This window comes from Monodelphis domestica, chromosome 3 (genome assembly GCF_027887165.1).
Source record: "Monodelphis domestica isolate mMonDom1 chromosome 3, mMonDom1.pri, whole genome shotgun sequence".
NCBI classification, from domain to species: Eukaryota; Metazoa; Chordata; class Mammalia; order Didelphimorphia; family Didelphidae; genus Monodelphis; species Monodelphis domestica.
The window spans coordinates 98,498,100-98,515,654 of NC_077229.1; the positions used below are offsets into that span (position 1 = coordinate 98,498,100).

Consider the following 17,555-nt stretch of genomic DNA (forward strand, 5'->3'; position numbering starts at 1 on the left):
AAATCCTCTCAAATCTGTGAATGGGGTACATGTTTTGGTCAAGGCATTTTTGTGTCCTTGCCTAGGACTTTTCAAACAGGAACAGTCTGCATTATGGTCTCTCAGACCCTCCTAAACTCTCCAGTTTAGTCTTTTCTGAGTTGAGCTTCTCTCTGTCCTAGGGAGATGTGGGCCATGACGGTGCTCCAGGGGTTCCTGGAGAAAAGGTCAGTGGGGCACGGTAGTGTTGGGCAGGTCTTGGGGTTGTGGGCTCCAGGGAATGGGGGTTGGGAAAGCTATTTCTAGAAGTATTTGTACTAGAGAGTGTCCAAGCAGATGAAAGAGGGTCCAGCTAACCATCTTCTTTTGTTCCAGGGCCCACAAGGTCTGACAGGACCTCCTGGATTTCCTGGGCCAAAAGGACCTCCAGTGAGTTATTCTGTTCTATAGAGTGGGGGAAGAGGTTTTGGGTGGAGGAGGGACAGTGTCCTAATGTTCCATGACTCCTCTCCCTTATTGCCCTGAAAATCTTTCTCCAGGGCCCTGCAGGGAAGGAAGGAAGACCTGGGCACCCTGGGCAGCGGGGAGAATTGGTAAGAGTTGCCCAGACCTACCCATGTCCTGTCTATCTCCTTCCCCATGTTGACTCCAACTCTTCCTCTTCAGACCCCTCTTAGGACTTAACCGATATTGTCCTTGCTTTCTACTTTCTCACCCCTCTTACTGTTTGCTCATGTCCCCTCCACTCCCCCCCCCATTCCCACCCAATTCTTCAGGGTCTTCCTAACCCCTTTTCCCAGAATTCTCCCACAATCCCCTCCACCTCCTTTCCTCCAAATTCTGCTCATGTTTTCCCAAGGCCACCCTCTTTCCTGCTTCCCTTTCTTCCAGCTCTCCCCCATGGCCTCCTTAAGTTCTTTTCTCCTGGTTCCTTCAGTGAAATGCCATGGAAGAAATCGATTCCATTCCTAATTCTGCTTCTGACTAATCATATGACCTGAAGTCAGTTCTCCTTTCTTGGCTTTCATTTCCTAATTTGTAAAAGAAAGTAATAAGCTACCTCCTCCCAACATCAGTTTTCCCATCCGTTAAATGGGAATTGTAATATAATACCTATCTCCCAAGGTTATTGTGAGAGCCTAATGAGATAATACTTGTAAAGTACTTAAAGGGCTATAGAAATACTATTATTCTTGCTGTTATTATTATTGTTATGATTACCTCCATCTGGGGTTTGCTGGGGAGGAGATCAATTTGTAAAGTGCAACTGACTAAAGAAATGGGAATTATGATTATTTGACCCTATAACCCTCTTCATCAAAACCAGATCTCATGTTTATCCTTTTTTCATCCCCAGGGTTTCCAGGGCCAGACAGGTTCCCCAGGACCCGCTGGTGTCATTGGCCCCCAGGTCAGATGAATCCCTAGAGACTTCAAGCCAAGTTTGGGGAGACTCTGGATGCATGGGCTAGGGGAAGGGGCAGACATGGTTGGGGCAGATTTCTTGAAGTCCTTCTCTCATCCCTCAATTCTACTCTTGTCAGAAGGCCAGTTCTAGAGGAAGTAGGGTCTGGAGTCATAGAACCACTTTCCCATTTCCTACGCTCCAGACTTGCAGACAAGTTCTTCCCATTTTTTTCTTTCTTAGGGGAAGGCTGGTGAAACAGGGCCACTAGGTGAAAGGGGCCATCCAGGCCCTCCTGGACCCCCTGGAGAGCAGGGGCTGCCCGGGCTGTTGGGAAGGGAAGGGGCCCAGGTAAGCCATCCCTGGGAATTTGTGCTTCCAACCCCTTTTTTAACCCTTACCTTCTATCTTAACATCAATATTGCATATTGGTCCCAAGGCAGAAGAGCTGTAAGAACCAGGCAATGGGGGTTAAGTGATTTGCCCAGCTCACACAGCTAAGAGTTATCTGAGGTCAGATTTAAACACAGGACCTCCCATCTCTAGACCTGGTTCTCCATCCACCAAGTCACCTGGTTGCCCCCAGGGCACTCCCTTTTTTAATCTCTAAGAGGCTGATCTCAATCTCTCAACAGCCAGAGGAAGGGATAGGGTGAACATGGACTCCTCCATTGGATATGGATCATAACCCTCATATAGGGGAAAGGGTGGGTATATAAATCCCTTTCACTGCCTGGGATATGACATCTCTGCCCAATGCTGTGACAGGGAGACCCTGGACCACCTGGACCCATTGGGAAAGATGGCCCCCCTGGTCCTCAAGGCTTCCCTGGCCCTCGAGGAGCCCCTGGAGATACAGTAAGCATTAGCTCCCCTCCCTCATCCCACCACCTGTGTGTGCCCAAGGCTGGGTCCTGCTCTCAGGGAGCTCAATATCTGGGGAAAAGGAAGGAGCAGACTCAGGACCTGCCCTAAGGGAGATTAGGACCTGGAAGAGACCGAAGGAATAGACCCTGCCTTCACAAGGCTAGCTGTCTGGGAGCAAGCCCAGTTCCTGCCCTCAGAGGGCTCCTTGTCTTGAGGGAAGGAGAGAAGGAACAGACTGAGCCTTCCCCTCCGGGAACTCACTGTATGGGAAAGACCTAAGGAGCAGACTCAGGACTTGTCTTCAGGGAGCTCTGGGGAGAGGGATCTGGACAAAGGGGATGGACTCACTTGAAAGGAGAGCCAAAAGATCACGTGTGCTCAGAGCTATCCAAGGAGTGAAGGTTCCAAGGGCTTTGGGGGCTCAGAGGAAGAGAGCTCTCAGTGGACCCTGGTTAGACTAACCTCTCAAAAGCTGAATCTTGGTCTAGCTGGTTGGTGTAAGGGAAAGGGGAAGAATGTGGGGGGACATCTGAAATGGAGAATGATTAAAGGACTTTTACTTTGAATCATCTCATATCCCTTTTCTCTCCCAAGGGAACAACTGGCCTGAAGGGGTCACAGGGCCCCCCTGGCCCCATCGGTGCCAATGTAAGTATAGCTCAGTCCTGGTCTGGGTACTCTTTTTTATTTTTTATAAAACCCTTACCTTCCATCTTGGAGTCAATTCTGTGTATTGGCTCCAAGGGAGAAGAGTGGTAAGGGCTAGACAATGGGGGTCAAGTGACTTGCCCAGGGTCACTCTGGGTACTCTTAAGGGTTGAAGTTGGGTAGCTGAGGCAATCCACAGGGAAACTGGCCTGAATTGGATTCTCTGCCCTATCCCCACCTTGTACAGGGTCCTCCCGGAGAACGTGGTCCTGTGGGCCCTGCTGGAGGCATTGGGTTGCCCGGTCAAGGGGGTGGGCAAGGACCTCTTGGCCCTGCTGGAGAAATAGGAGCCTCAGTAAGTAACAAAGACAGTAAGCTCAGTCCCCCAAATGTTCTTCCATCCTCTCAGGTCTTTTCAACACAATACAAGCTCCCATAGACAACTTAACTCCCTGAACCCCTCCTTCCTCCCCAACTTTCCCCTTCCTCCTTAGTCTTGCTTCAGTTGACTCATGGACTCCTTCATACACACTGAGGATTTGGGGTCACTGCCTCACCATTCCCTTTCTCAGTCTATTATCCCATTGGGAAGCAGGGGGCATGTGGCCCACACAAGCCCCTGGTGAAAACTCCCCCCCCCCTTAGGGAGAGCGTGGACCTCCTGGCCCAACAGGGAAAGATGGCATTCCAGGGCTTCCAGGCCCTCTAGGACCAGCTGGAGCAGCAGGGCCAGCTGGAGAAGATGGGGACAAGGTAAGAGGGAAGAAGAGGTGAATGATGGGAGGGAGAAAGAAAAGGCAATGGTGGAGAGAAGATGAAGTGGTAAGCTGGGACTGGGGCTAGGATTCCTTTTCAGCCTTTCTTTCCTCCAGGGGGAAATGGGTGCCCCAGGTCACAAAGGGAGCAAAGGAGACAAAGGGGAGCCGGTGAGTAGGGGTGAGGAGATATTCTATGTGATGACAAGGGAAGACAAGGGGGATGGGGAGTGGGAATAGGGCAGAGGGGGAGGATATTGATCTGGGGGATACCAGGTGGGTGAGATAGAAGAATTTCCTTACTCTGGGCCCCACATCCTGAATCTAAGGTGGGCTCCTCCCTGGCTCCAGACATTTCTGATTCTTTGTCCCCTCAGGGCCCTCCCGGACCAACAGGGATTCAAGGTCCTGTCGGACACCCAGGCTCTCCAGTGAGTATCTTCCTACCCCATCCCCACCAAGGAAATAAGGAAGAGATTCACCAAGATCATATGCCTCAACTCTTGTCATTCTCAACCCCATCTCTGATGAATGATCTCTAAACTCTAACCCCATCACTGATTCCTGACCACCAATTTAGGATCCTGATTCCTTTCTAGGGTGCAGATGGGGAACGAGGACGTCGGGGTCCACCAGGTCTCTTTGGACAGAAAGGAGATGATGGTGTGAGGGGCTTCCCTGGTGGAATTGGTCCCCCTGGCCTACAGGTGGGTACGCATGCTGGGCAGGTGGGGTGGGATAGGTCCCATCCTTTCCCTAGGGATTTCCCCCTATTGGATGAGGCTCTCTTCTATCCTCTGATGACTCTGATGGTCTCTCTTGCCAGGGGATGCCAGGACCACCTGGAGAGAAAGGAGAGATCGGAGATGTGGGCTCCATGGTATATATGCTGACAAAGCACAGGGCTATTCATTTATACCCTTGCACGTATGGGAGGGAGAAGGCAGTGCATCATAAGTTATTTGGGAGCTCCTTTGTGTCAGGGATCTGGGTTACTTGGGTGGGATGGAATTTAGGGAATCCTCAAAGTACCTTGGAGATATACTTCTCTGGGGATCTTTGAGTGTCCCTTTCCCCCATTCCCTTGTAGGGTCCCCATGGTGCTCCAGGCCCCCGAGGACCCCAGGGCCCTAGTGGGTCAGAGGTAAGTAAATTTGTATCTGGAGGCTCCATGGACAAAGCAAGGGAATGGCTTATCTCTCTGAAGGTGACACAATCTCACAGCTCTCATATATTCCTAGTTTGTGGCAGCATTTCTAGCTAGAAGTCACATTTCTACCTCTCTCCCATTCTTTCTAGGGAACTCCAGGGCTACCTGGGGGTGTTGGTCAACCAGGGGCTGTTGGAGAAAAGGTAGGTGAAAAGGAAAGGGGCTGAGAGGTATGGTAGCAAGGTCCTAATTAGTCACATTTCAATCCTTCCCCCTACTTTGGTGGGGAAGAGTATTGCTCTTAGGTCATTTCCCATTATCCAGTGACTTAAAACATCCCTAAATTGTGTCTTCATCTCGCCACCACAACCCAAACTCTTTTTATTTCCTCTTCCTTTTTTGTCTCTCATACCTTTCTTTCTTTTAGGGTGAACCTGGGGAAGTGGGGGACCCTGGTCCCCCAGGAAAACCTGGACCAATGGCAAGTGTCTTAGCTCCTTACTCAGTTCTCCCCATCCCTTCTCCTCTATATTTGTGCTTAATATTGTGGACTCAGTTCCCAGAGGGGGCATTTTAAGCCCACTTAATGTTTGGTCACTTAGGCAGTCCCAGGCCATGCTGACTCCTGACCCTTGGGCCACTTAAACCACTGATCTTTGTGTAGAACCAGGTCCATACCAGTATCCCTGATCCCTTGAGTATTCCTAATCCACAATGATCCCTGATGCCTTTAGTAGTTCCAAACCACACTGACCCCTGACCATCATCTCTATGAAGGGATCCAAAGGAGAGTTTGGTGAAAAGGGGGACTCAGGACCATCGGGGGCTGCAGGCCCCCCAGGGAAGAAAGGACCTCCTGGTGAAGATGGGGCCAAAGGGAGTCTGGTAAGTTCTGAGGCCTGTGAGCTATGGTGGGGGAGGAATAATTAGAAGAGGGGTTGATGAACTCTATTTTAGGGCCCCACATCCCATCCCTAAATACTCTCTTGCCACTGCTGAAGCTACAGGCTCCCCCTCACTTTCAGTAACCCTTCCCCCATGTAAGAAGCCCATTGCTCTGTGATCCCCTCAAGGATAGGCAGGGAGGGGGGGTCATATGTCTTCTGGCACCACCAGCACAGGGCTGAATACTCAGGAGGTAACTGTGTAATGACTATGTGAAATGAATGAGTATAAAACACTCAATGAGTGAATGCATGAATGAAAGAGTGAATGAAAGGAGTGAGTGAATGAATGAATATGGACAGTGAATGGATGAGTGAGTGAATCAATGGGTGAATGGATGGATGGATGAGTGAGTGAATGAATAAATGAATGGATAGATAGATGGATGAATAAATGAATGATGAGAGAGTGAGTGAATGAGTGAATGAAGGAATAGCATCTGGGTCCTCTGACTGTAGTGTCCAACAGACACTTGTTTTGGGACAAGGGGTCTCTGATACAGAAGGTCTGTGGCTTTTTAGAGTAGCAGCCTCTCTGAAGTCTTCATTCCCAAGTCCCACCCAGTAATCCCCCCAAACTCTTAGAGTTCCAGATCCCTATCCAAGTCTCCCCGAAACACATAGGAAAGATTTAGACCTCAGTAGTAAGCAGGTGGATAAATGGGAAGGCTGTGACCCCTTATTCTTGGGATTACAGGGTCCCACAGGATTCCCTGGAGACCCTGGCCCACCTGGAGACCCCGGTGTTGCTGTAAGTATAGTCCTTACCCTTACCTATGCCCCTTACCTGGTTCTTATGCCCAGCATCTCCTCTTAAGCTATCCTTACTTCTCTTCATCAGACTTAGCTAGGTCTGAATGTACGCTTCTCCTTTTTGGTGCTGGCTGAGCCCAGCATTTCCCCTAAGTCTCTCCTCCAACAACTTTCACTTCATTGCCAGGGTAAGACTCTAACTGTAAATAAACCTGCCTTTACCTGCCAGTTTACCTCCAACTTCTTCTTTCTTCCCGCTAGGGCAAAGAAGGTGTCCAGGGGGAGAAAGGGGACCACGGGGATGTCGGGGCTCCGGTGAGTGAGGAGCTGAGGCGCCTGAGGGTGGGAGTGGGAATGAAGGGGAAGTTGGGAGGAATGTTGGGGAGATTTAGATAAAGTTGGGGAAAATCTGTGAGTTGGAGCAAGCTGAAGGTCAGGGGTTGAAGGAGGCTAGGGATTGATGAGTGAGGATGGGAATTTAGGGTTTAGTAAGTGAAGGAGACTGAGGGTCAGTGAGTAGAGAGGTAGAGCAGGGCTGAGAGTGAGGGAAGAACATGTGAGTATTGGCAGAGTTTGGCAAAGTTCAAAAGTACAGTCTACAAAGACTGGAAGAGGTGATGTTCCTATGTCAAGGATGGGACCAATTCCTCACAATTCATTGTCATGGGAGATGGGACAATACAGTATAGTGGATTTGTAGACTTTGGTTCCAATCTCAGTTCTGCCTTCCTGTGATCTTTGGTAAATTACTTGGTCTCTCTGGACCTCAGTTTCCTCATCTGTAAAATAAAAGAGTTGAATCACTAGATGACTCTGTGATCTTACAGCTTAATTCAATTCAATAAACATATATATATATATATGTACATATATATGCACACATATATATTAGCACAGTGCCTGGGAATAAAAAAGATCCAAAAGATAGTCTGCCCTCAAGTCTAATGCAGGAGACAACATGCAAACAGATATGTACAAAGCAAATGATATACAGTGTAAATAGGAAATAATTAAAAGAGGGAAAGCATTAGGATTAAGCAGAATTAAGAGAGCAGATTTCCTATAGAAGATGGGATTTTAGTTGGGACATAAAGGAAGCCAGGGAGATCAGTAGTCAGAATAGAAGAGGAAAGGCATTCTAGGCATGTGGGACAGCCAGAAGAAATGCCCAGAGAGGGGGATGGACCCTGGGGGATGGAGAGAGGGAAGTAGGGAGGCAGCTGGATAGGGTAGGGTCTGTTTCCTGACCACAGAGATCTCTCTGCAGGGCCCATCTGGTGCCTCTGGGGAGCCTGGCCCTCCAGGGCCTCCTGGGAAAAGGGTAAGTGATCACTTAGGATTGCCTTTGGCTTAAACCTGTCCCTGTGCCAGTCCACTTCCATTGTCCCAGGAACAGAGCCAGATCTGAATACACTCAGAATCAAAGATTCCCATAGTTGGAAATCATCTCAGGGCTCACCTAGTCCAACCCTTGTCTGAGCAGAAATCTCCTCTAGAGTCTCCCAAACAAATAGTCAGGCCCAGAGAGGTGATGAATTCAAGATGCAAAATGAGACTCCCAGTTTTGTACAGGAATTTGCTTTGCTATCCTTTTTGTATACTTGTTAAGAGGGTTTTCTTTTGCATTTTGTTCATTTGGGGGTGGGGGAGTGGGAGGGAGACCCAATGAATGCTTGTTCATTGAAAAACATTTTTTAAAGTAGTCACTCGGACTCACACACATTCACTCCCATACGTTCTTTCTCTAGGGTCCTGGTGGTCGGATGGGTCATGAGGGCAGAGAAGGGGAGAAGGGGGCCAAGGTAAGTCCCCCCCCAACCTCTGTCAGTGTCTTCCTCTAAAGTGCTTCCTTTACGACATGAACCCTTGGAACCATGCACTGATTGTAGTTATCCTTTAGGTGGCTTCTTTGCACATAGCAGCCACTTAAGAAATGCTTGACTAACTGACCTTATCTACTTCCTCTTCCCAGGGTCAGCCTGGACCTGATGGCCCCCCTGGAAGGTCAGGCCTAGTGGGTCCCAGGGGCCCCCCCGGACGGCTTGGGGCTGAGGGCCTTCCAGGGATTCCTGGCCCCTCGGTGAGTCGGGGGAAAGAGGCTTTGGGGTTGGGGGACAGAAGGAACCTTTGGCTACAGTCCCCATAGGTAGGGAAGGGTGCCTCTGGCTTTCCTTTTGATGGGCCCTGGGACTGGAGTGGCTAGCTGGGCACTCCTATTGGATGGCTAAAAAAAGCTCCTACATTAGGGGATTGGCTCCCCCTAGAATGGACAAAAAGAATGTCTTGGGCTCTTTCTTCAACCCAGATAGACCTGTGGGTTGGGGGCATGTGGGAGGGGAAGGAAAGGATTCTTCACTGGGAAGTGAGACCATCTCCCCATATACACAGTCCTCACTCCTTACTCAAGAGCTCATATCCTGTACTATTTTTGTATCCTTAGGGTGAGCCAGGTCTTCTTGGGCCCCCTGGACAGATGGGTCCCCCGGGGCCCCTGGTAAGCCACTGTTCTTATCCTAGAAATCTAACCCTGCTAGTGTCTGGAGCACTTATGAACTCTGCTGACCCAGCTGCATTGATTGATCACATACACTGACCATCCCCAATGCTGGGATTTGGGGTCAGAAATTTGGGGTGGGATGCCTGAATTCCACCTTTCTGGACAGCCAGGGGGTGATCTACATTGACCACATACCTCACCCCACCTTACTCTGCTCTGGCTCAGGGTACAAGCATGCTTATGTCCAAGTAGCTGATGCCATGTGGCCCTGACCCCACCTTTCTCTCTCCAGGGGCCCAGTGGCCTCCCCGGCCTGAAGGGGGATCCTGGCTTCAAGGGGGAGAAGGTAATAGCCCTCGTGGTCCCCCTCTGTGCCCCTCTCCACTAATCCTTCCCCTTCTCTCTCTCAGCTCTTGGGAGGTTTCAGCTCCATACCCACATCCCTGTTTCACTCAGGCCTGGGGGAAAACATCTCTTCTTTTCCCAGGAGCCTCACCTTGACGCTCTGGGAGAAGCAGCTTCCTTCTCCTCCGAGTGCCTAGGCTCAGTCCTATCCGTCTTCTTCCTAGGGTCATATTGGGCTAATTGGCCTAATCGGCCCTCCTGGGGAGGCTGGCGAGAAGGGAGACCAAGGGGTCCCAGGGATACAAGGCAGCCCAGGCCCCAAAGGAGAACCTGTGAGTGTCCCCATGGAGTCAAGTCTTTTTTCGGTGGTTGTGGTGGGGAAATATGTTCCTGGATTTGAGGGGAAAGGGCTGAGGATATTTGTCTAAGGTATCTGGGAAGAGATTTGTTCTGAGGGGTGAGGCTGGGGGAGGGGGGGTTCTGCACCTAGGAACTGCTGTAGTACAGGGGAAGTTGTGGGTTGTCTAGGGGATCCAAAAGGGAGCAAGGACCCTGCTTTCCAGGGGAGAGTAGTGGAGAAGGGGGTAGCCATATTCTATGTTCAGAAGCAGAACCTCTGATATTGACCCTGAAGTTCTCCTTCTCCTTCCTGCCAGGGTCTCCGAGGCCCTAAAGGCCCTTTGGGCCACCCTGGGTCCCCGGGTTTGGCGGTAAGTATGACGAGAAGTGTGTGGGTATGTGCTTGGAGTGGGTTTGACTAGAAGTAAAGCTCCATCTCTCTTCCTTTCCCTCACAGGGCCCATTGGGGCAGAAAGGGTCAAAAGGGTCACCGGTGAGTAAGTATTAGCATCCCTACCCATTCTAAACCCTTTAAGTCCAAGGAGCAGTCTCTGCTCACAATGCAACCAGAGATCCCAGGAGATGCCAGCAATGTAGAAGCCCTTCCCTCCAGTTAGGAGTCTGCTCTTCCCCCGAAATGGGAATTGGAAAGTTGGATAGTTCCATCTAGCTCTTGGTCCCCTTCTGAACCGTTCTTCCATTTAGGGATCCACCGGCCCCCAGGGAGATGCAGGACCCCCAGGACCACCTGGACCCCCGGTGAGTCACCCATCCAAAACAGGAGGAAGGGATGGGGGCTCAGGTCTGAGGTTAGGAACCTGGGAAACGGAAGTGGGAATGAAGCCTTCCATTTTGCTTACCCACCTCACCCCACAGAGAGCCTTTGTAGCTGGGGCACCTGACCCAGGTCTGTGGGAGGAAGAGAAATGATTCCATGAGCCCCATGGATCCTCCCAGTCTGCACTGTGTCTCTGTGTGTCTCTGTCCATACCTATTGTTCTTGTTCTCATCCCTCCTTGCTCTGTCTCTCCTCCCTTTCTCTTTTTTCTCTGGCTCTATCCATTTGTCTCTGTATTTGCATCTTTATTTCTTTTCTACTTGTCACTTTCTCTCTGTCTCTAAATCCATTTCTCTACCCATTCCTTGCTCCGTCTCTGCTTCTGTGTCTCTGTAGTCTTCTTATCTATCTTCCTCTCCATTTGTCTCTGTCTCTTCATTCATTTCTATCTCCATCTTCACCTCCACTTCCGTCTCGGTCTCTCCCCATCTTTCTTTGCCCCTCCATTTTGCCATCTCTGTCTTCACCCTCATAGGGCCCCCCATCAGAGGTGGGGGAACTCCTGCCCATGGGGGGGTCCCGGCGGCGGCGATCAGCTGAGGGAGTGCCTGGGCCCAGTGAGAGTGGCCTGGAGGAAGTGTACGCCTCCCTCAGCTCCCTGAAGAATGAAATAGATCAGCTACGAAGTCCTCGAGGGACCCAGGAGAGCCCTGGCCTGGTGTGTAAGGAGCTTGGTCGGAGCCATCCCCACCTACCTGATGGTAAGAAGACCTGGAGGGCTGTGGATGTCCAGAAGATGCTGGTCTGGTATTCAGAGGGAAAGGAGCAGGATGTCAGGGCTAGCGAGGACCGAGCCTAGCCTGAGGGATACTAGTAACTGGTTCCTCAATAGCCCAATTCTTACCCTGCCTCTCTTTCAGGGGAATATTGGATCGATCCCAACCAAGGCTGCTCAAGAGATGCTTTTAGGGTTTTTTGTAACTTCACAGCAGGAGGAGAGACATGCATCTTTCCTGATAAGAAGTTTGAAGTGGTAAGTAAGGCATGTTCCTTCCCTCTTTCCCTCTCTTCTCCTCTCCCCTCCCCACTTCTCCCCTTTTTCCTCTTCCACCCCTCTCCTCTCCTTCCATCTGCTCTGCTTTCCTCCCCCTTCCTCCCTAGCACTTCCCATTCCATCTCCTTCCTCTCCCTCCATTCCCCTTCCCAGCCTCCTAGGCCTTGGGGAATTACTGTTTCTCTGAATTCTCAAGGTCACATTAACTCTCTGGCTTGATTTGATGTGACAAAGGCTGACTGACACAGGCTTCCTACTGGCTCCGCTTGACCTTCATGTCAGCTCCTTAGAACTTCTTGGCTATTTCCCTAGAAACTCAGACCCCTATGGTCAGTGAGTTGAGATGCCCCTGGTTAATGGGAGCCCAAGATAGTCAGTGTTCAGACCACCCTGGTCAGCGGATATTCAAGTCATGGGAATCTCAAGCTCTGGGTATGGTCCATGGGGATCTGGGGCTTGTGGGTTGGGATGGGAGAAAGCCTTGATATCCTTCTCCATGCATCAACCCTTCCAGGCCCACCACATGGGGCTTGGGTGGGGAAGGTATAAAGGATTGCTAGTGAATAACCTTCCTCGATCCCTCTCCCATTTTGGCTTTAGGTAAAGCTGGCAGCCTGGTCTCGGGAGAAGCCAGGGAACTGGTATAGCACATTTAAAAGAGGGAAGAAGGTGAGGAAGAAGAACAGGAAAATAAAAGGTCTGGGTTGGGGGTGGGTAGGGGCCTGGGATGGAGGTAGGGAATAAGTTTGGGTTCAGAGGTTAGAGACAGGGATAGGCTCTGGACTGAGCAGGGTTAGGGCTCAGGACAAAGAAGTGGGGGGAGGGCTGAGGCTAGGACCCAGCTGTGTGGCCAGATGTGGATTGGTGGGAAGTAGGACCAGAGGATTCTGACGAATGACACTTGATGCGTTGGCCCCCAGTTCTCCTATGTGGACTCAGATGGCAATACCGTCCGTGTGGTGCAGCTGACCTTCTTGAAGCTATTGAGTGCCAGTGCCCGCCAGAGCTTCACCTACATCTGCCAGAACTCTGTGGCTTGGCTCGATGAGGGGGAGGGTGGCTACAGCCGCTCCCTCCGATTCCTAGGGGCTGATGGAGAAGAACTGTCCCACAACAGCACCTCAGACACCATCCAGGCCCATCACGATGGCTGCAGGGTGAGGGACAGGGAGAGGCAGGGCTCTTGGGAGGGAGACTGGTAAGAGGGGATTGGGGACCTCTGGCAGGAAAGGACACAAGAGTGAGGGACCATAGGGAAAGGAGTCATAGTTCATGGGACTAGAGAAGGGTGAGGGGATGCTATGACTGGGACAGATGACCCCCACATACACACCCATTCCTTCCCATCAGTAGAGTGGGAGGTGAGGTAGGAATGATGGTGATCCAAAAGAATTCCCTTCCCATAGATCTTTCAGATTCCCATTTTTTATATCCATTTTCCCCTCACCACTCCGCTACTCAGGTCTAATTTAAAATGGTGGGGAAATCTTGTTGATGTTTGGTCAGAGGACTTGAGTTCGGGATCTTGGACAAGTCACTTATCTTCAATTTCCTCGTCTGTAAAATCAGAACCTCTGCAATCCCTTCCCCCTCTAGCTCTCTGCTCTCTGTCCACAGCTCCGGAAGGGCCATGCCCAGACAGTCCTGGAGCTCCGATCCTCCAAGGTGGGCCAGCTACCCCTAAGGGATGTGGCCGTGTTAGACTTCGGGCAGACAAACCAGAAGTTTGGATTTGAGCTGGGCCCAGTCTGCTTCAGCGGCTGAACTTGGAGGGGACAAAGAAAAAAGGAGCCACCCCTGGATACAAATGTTGGGGGTGGGGGCAAGGCAGAGAAGCTAGGGGAGAGCAAGCCAGAGCCGTCCCCAGAACAGATGGATGGATGGACAGACATCATGGTGCTGTGGCTGAGAGACCTATTGATCTTCCATGGCTGTGACTATGGAAGCCTGTGGTTCACTGGTGTACTTTGTCACTAACGAAGTTTAACCTCATGGTGTCTGGGTCCCCCAGTTCCAAGGGCCCCAGATCCTCCCTCCTAGATTGACACAGAGTAAGGTCGTGGTTTCTTCAATGACCCTGCTCCCCGGTCCCCACTTCTCCTTCCTCATGGGCTCCAGGGATTGTAGCTCATTCTGTCCAGGAGCAGGTGGGTCCTGAGCTCCTAAATAATGAACTTTCTGCCGGGTAAAGCTGCCACCTCAGGCCCCTCCAGAATCTTGGTGCTATGACCCTAACCTTAGTGAAGCACTGGACCCTTCAGATGACTCCCTCTCATGGCCTGGGTGGCTCAGTGGTGAGGGCAGGCCAATTTCTGGATAGGTTCGGGGGCAGAGGATTGAGAATGATGGACATCAAAGAGCTCCACCCCCTATCCAGTTCTCCCTGACTCCCAGTTCCCTTCCCCACTTCCTCCTCTCCAACTCAGGTCTGGCCTAAAGGGAACCGGCCTTCACGAGGGTTTGCTACGAGAGGAATCTGGGTCTAAGGGAGACGTTTCCCAGGTGGGCAGGGGAAGGGCTCACGTAACTCAAAGGCCCAGGACCAGCCCTTACCCACCCGGCCCCCCTCACTCCAGCTTTCCTCTGGCCTCGATTGTCCCTGGTGCTGTTGGGGGTATGGGGGCAGCCGTGCAGGTGCCCCCAATGGTGCTGCCTCCTTCCCTTGTTAATACAAATGTGTATTAAAAGGAAACATTGGAATTTTATTTTGGTGGTTTCCAAAGTCACTGCCCCAACCCTATCCCCTTTCCATGGGCACGTGGCGGAGTTGGTTGCTTAGCAGCACCTTTAAAGTGCCCGGGATGCCCAGGCTCCCCAGGCAGAGCCTGCCGGGAAGGGGAAGAGCCAGCACCCAAGTGATCCTGTTGACATGCCCCGCCTCCACCCCAGCTGCAGCCGTAGTTCCAGCCCAGTAGGGTCAGCCTGGCTCGAGGAAGCAGGATTTGTGGAGTCTAGAAATAAATCAGGAAAGCTGGGAACTAGGTCAAGAAGATTTGCTCTCCCCGAGCCCAGGGGAAAGGCAGAGGCCCAAGGAAACAACTGCCTCCTTGCCAATAAGAAAATTAAGCTAACTAGTGAGACTACGCAGAGAGGGGCTTCTGTTGAGGAGGGTGCTGCAGCAATGGCCCCTCCACAACTTTGTCTTTGTCATTCCTTTTGTTCCCGACCCTCTCTTCCTTTCTCCCACTTCCCACCCCCATCAATCCGTCTCTGGCACTCCCTGTCCCATCCCAGTCCCTCACTCTTAAAAAAAAATTACCTTCTATCTTAGACTAGATACTAAGGCAAAAGATCTATAATGGTTAGGGTAGTAATAAGGAGATAAGTGACATGCCCAGGGTCACACAACTAGGAAGTGTCTGAGGTCAGATTTGAACCCAGGACTTCTGGGTCTCTAGACCTGGCTCTCTATCCTAGCTGCCCCTCAGTCCCTCATTATTACCCTTAACAGCGACTGTCTGGCTCTGTCCTCCCCTCTCTATACCATCTTCCATTTCCATCCCTTTCCCTATCTTCCTCTCTGTCCTCCTCTCTATCTCTGTCACATTTCTTCATCTCTATCTCTTTCTCCGCACTGTGCCTTTATTCTCTCTTCTTATGCACAGGTTCAATCTCTCTCAGTTATGTCTCTGAGCAAGCGAAGACAACCTTTGAGAGCAGGCGGAGGAGCACAGTCAAAAAGAGCCCTGGAGCTTGAGTCAGAGGTTCTGGGTTCAGATTCTGTCTCTGCTCCTTATAGTGTGACTTTGGGCAAGTCACAACCTCTTCTGTTTCCTTATGTATGAAATGAGGTGATGAGAGTCAGTGATCTTTAATGTCTATTCTAGCACTGAATCTATGATTCTATGACCTTCGTCTGACTGGACCTTGTTAGACTAGTGGTATGATGGACCTGCTTCCAGAAATATCCTTATGAAACGGGCCTTTCCCAGATAGGGACTAAGAGAGGATGGGAGCGTTTCCCTTCACAGGATCCAGGTGGCCTGACTTGCTCAGGAGGTAGGGCAGGGGCAGAATGGCAAACCTGGGATTGCGATGGTTGGGTATAGAGGAGAGTTTCTACGTCCAATTGAGAAAGCATTTCTAAGTGCCTATTGTGTGAGCATGGGACAAGACGGAAACCAATACTGGCTCCTTATTCTCAAGGAGCCTCTATGAATGGAATTCAACCCCACATGTATTTATTAAGCATTTACTCTATCCCAGACACCGACAGAACAAAATCAATCTTCATCCTCAAGGAGCTTACTGATAATGGGGTGTTGGGATGGAGTGTGTAGTGAGAGAAGTAATAGGCAATGTGGAGCCGGTGCCAGGAGATGTGTGGTCTTCAGGGAAAAGTTAGGTTTCAGGAGTCCTGGATTACATATATATGGAAGAGATCCAGGATGAAGGGACATTTGTTAATAAAAGAGGACCATGGAGGACTTAGGGGGAGAAAGGTAAAGAATTGCTAATAAACTATCTTTCTCAATCCCTTTCTCATTTTAGCCTTGGTTAGAGCTGTCCAGAAGAACCAGAAGGTTCTTGAGTAAGACAGTGCTATACACCAAACTCTGCCTTGCAAAGATTATTTGGGGAACTCTGTGGGAGAACTAGAGCAAGGAAAGATGGGATGCAGAGCCAAGAATGAGGAAGCCAACATAATAGTTTGGGCAAGAGGTTATGAGGCACAGAGTTGGTAAAAGGGAACAAGTGTAAGTACCTTGTGGTAGTAGAATGGTAAGATGACAACTGAATGGCATAAGGAGTGGGGGAAAGTGAAGAGTTGAAGGGTACCCCAAGATTACAAACTTGAGTCACTGTTATATTGATAAACTCTCAGGAGAAAAGGGGATTTTGGAAGTGGGGCAGGTATGGAGGGGTAGGGGTGGGAATGGTAAAGAGTTCCATTTTGGATATGTCAGTGATGGTAAACCTATGGCATGAGTGCCAAAGATGGCACACAGAGTGCTCTCTGTGAGCACTCATGCTGCCCTCCTCCTTACCCCCAGAGTTTGTTACTAGAAAGGCAGAGGGACTTGGGTGGAGCTGTTCCTTTACCTCTCTCCACCATGCCTGATATTTTTTTCACATCACTCACCCTTCTGCCCAGAACACAATGGGAGCATTTACTCCCCTTCCTCTCTCTACACTCACTGAGGACATTTGGTACTTCATCTGCCCCTCTGCCCAGAAGCCCAATGGGAGCTCTTTCTCCCTCCCCTGTCTGGGGTAAGGAGGTGGGGGCAGAGTGTACCCAGCACTTGGGGGACACGGCACACAGTCTCTAAAAGGTTTGCCATTACTGGGATATGTTGAGTTTGAGATGCTTATGACAGAATGGGGAGGGGGAGATACCCAGCAGAAAATTGAATCTATGGACTGGGGCTCTAAAAAAAAGGTTAGGGCTGGGTGCATGGATCTGTGAGTCATCTATATATGTAAAGATAATAATCTATGGGAACTGGTGACATCACTAAAAAAGTATGGGGAAACACAAAGGGTCCAGGACAAAGCCCTGAAGCTTACTTGGGCAAAGGCTCCAATCATAAATAATAACCTAGAAAGGATACTGAGTAATTAGCCAGGTAGAAGGGAAAGCAGGACCCACCCCCACCCCCACCAGTGTCAATAAAACCAAGGGAGAAGATGGTATCCAGGAGGAATGGATGGTCAGTAGCTCTGAAAACTGCAGAGAGGTCAAGAAAGATGAAGTCTAAGAAAAGGCCACCAAATATAGCAATTGTGAGAGCATTGCTAAACACTGGAGGGAGCAGTGAAAGCTGAGTGGTGTGGCTGGAAGCTAGATTATGAGGGGATGAGAAGTGAGTGGGAGGTGATGAAGTGGAAGCAACAAATATGCACAGCCTTTTCTAGGAGTTTGGCTGTGAGAGGGAAGTAGGGTGATAGTTTGAGGGGGCGGCAGGGTCAAGTGAAGATTTGTTAAGGATGGGAAAGATGTGGGCATCTTTGTATACAGCAGGGAGAATGCCAGATGACAATGAGAGATTAAAGATGAGAGACACAGACAGAGACAGAGGGAGATAGGGAGTGGGATC

At 50.4% G+C, this 17,555-nt stretch overlaps 1 protein-coding gene across 1 annotated transcript in view; it reads left to right on the top strand.

The window, feature by feature from the left end:
* COL5A3 (collagen type V alpha 3 chain) overlaps positions 1-14,219 on the top strand; it is a 33,753-nt gene extending 19,534 nt beyond the window's left edge. Inside the window, exons 35-67 of the mRNA XM_007488579.2 lie at positions 162-206; positions 355-408; positions 519-572; positions 1,337-1,390; positions 1,628-1,735; positions 2,153-2,242; positions 2,846-2,899; positions 3,147-3,254; positions 3,545-3,652; positions 3,772-3,825; positions 4,032-4,085; positions 4,254-4,361; positions 4,481-4,534; positions 4,745-4,798; positions 4,954-5,007; positions 5,232-5,285; positions 5,582-5,689; positions 6,446-6,499; positions 6,763-6,816; positions 7,769-7,822; positions 8,250-8,303; positions 8,474-8,581; positions 8,942-8,995; positions 9,291-9,344; positions 9,568-9,675; positions 10,000-10,053; positions 10,140-10,175; positions 10,388-10,441; positions 10,996-11,221; positions 11,381-11,493; positions 12,115-12,183; positions 12,435-12,671; positions 13,132-14,219. Of these exons, the coding sequence (XP_007488641.2) occupies positions 162-206; positions 355-408; positions 519-572; positions 1,337-1,390; positions 1,628-1,735; positions 2,153-2,242; positions 2,846-2,899; positions 3,147-3,254; positions 3,545-3,652; positions 3,772-3,825; positions 4,032-4,085; positions 4,254-4,361; positions 4,481-4,534; positions 4,745-4,798; positions 4,954-5,007; positions 5,232-5,285; positions 5,582-5,689; positions 6,446-6,499; positions 6,763-6,816; positions 7,769-7,822; positions 8,250-8,303; positions 8,474-8,581; positions 8,942-8,995; positions 9,291-9,344; positions 9,568-9,675; positions 10,000-10,053; positions 10,140-10,175; positions 10,388-10,441; positions 10,996-11,221; positions 11,381-11,493; positions 12,115-12,183; positions 12,435-12,671; positions 13,132-13,278 (2,691 nt within the window). The 3' untranslated portion in view covers positions 13,279-14,219. The remainder of the gene's footprint in view (positions 1-161; positions 207-354; positions 409-518; positions 573-1,336; positions 1,391-1,627; positions 1,736-2,152; positions 2,243-2,845; positions 2,900-3,146; positions 3,255-3,544; positions 3,653-3,771; positions 3,826-4,031; positions 4,086-4,253; positions 4,362-4,480; positions 4,535-4,744; positions 4,799-4,953; positions 5,008-5,231; positions 5,286-5,581; positions 5,690-6,445; positions 6,500-6,762; positions 6,817-7,768; positions 7,823-8,249; positions 8,304-8,473; positions 8,582-8,941; positions 8,996-9,290; positions 9,345-9,567; positions 9,676-9,999; positions 10,054-10,139; positions 10,176-10,387; positions 10,442-10,995; positions 11,222-11,380; positions 11,494-12,114; positions 12,184-12,434; positions 12,672-13,131) is intronic.
* The last annotated feature ends 3,336 nt before the right edge of the window (positions 14,220-17,555 follow it).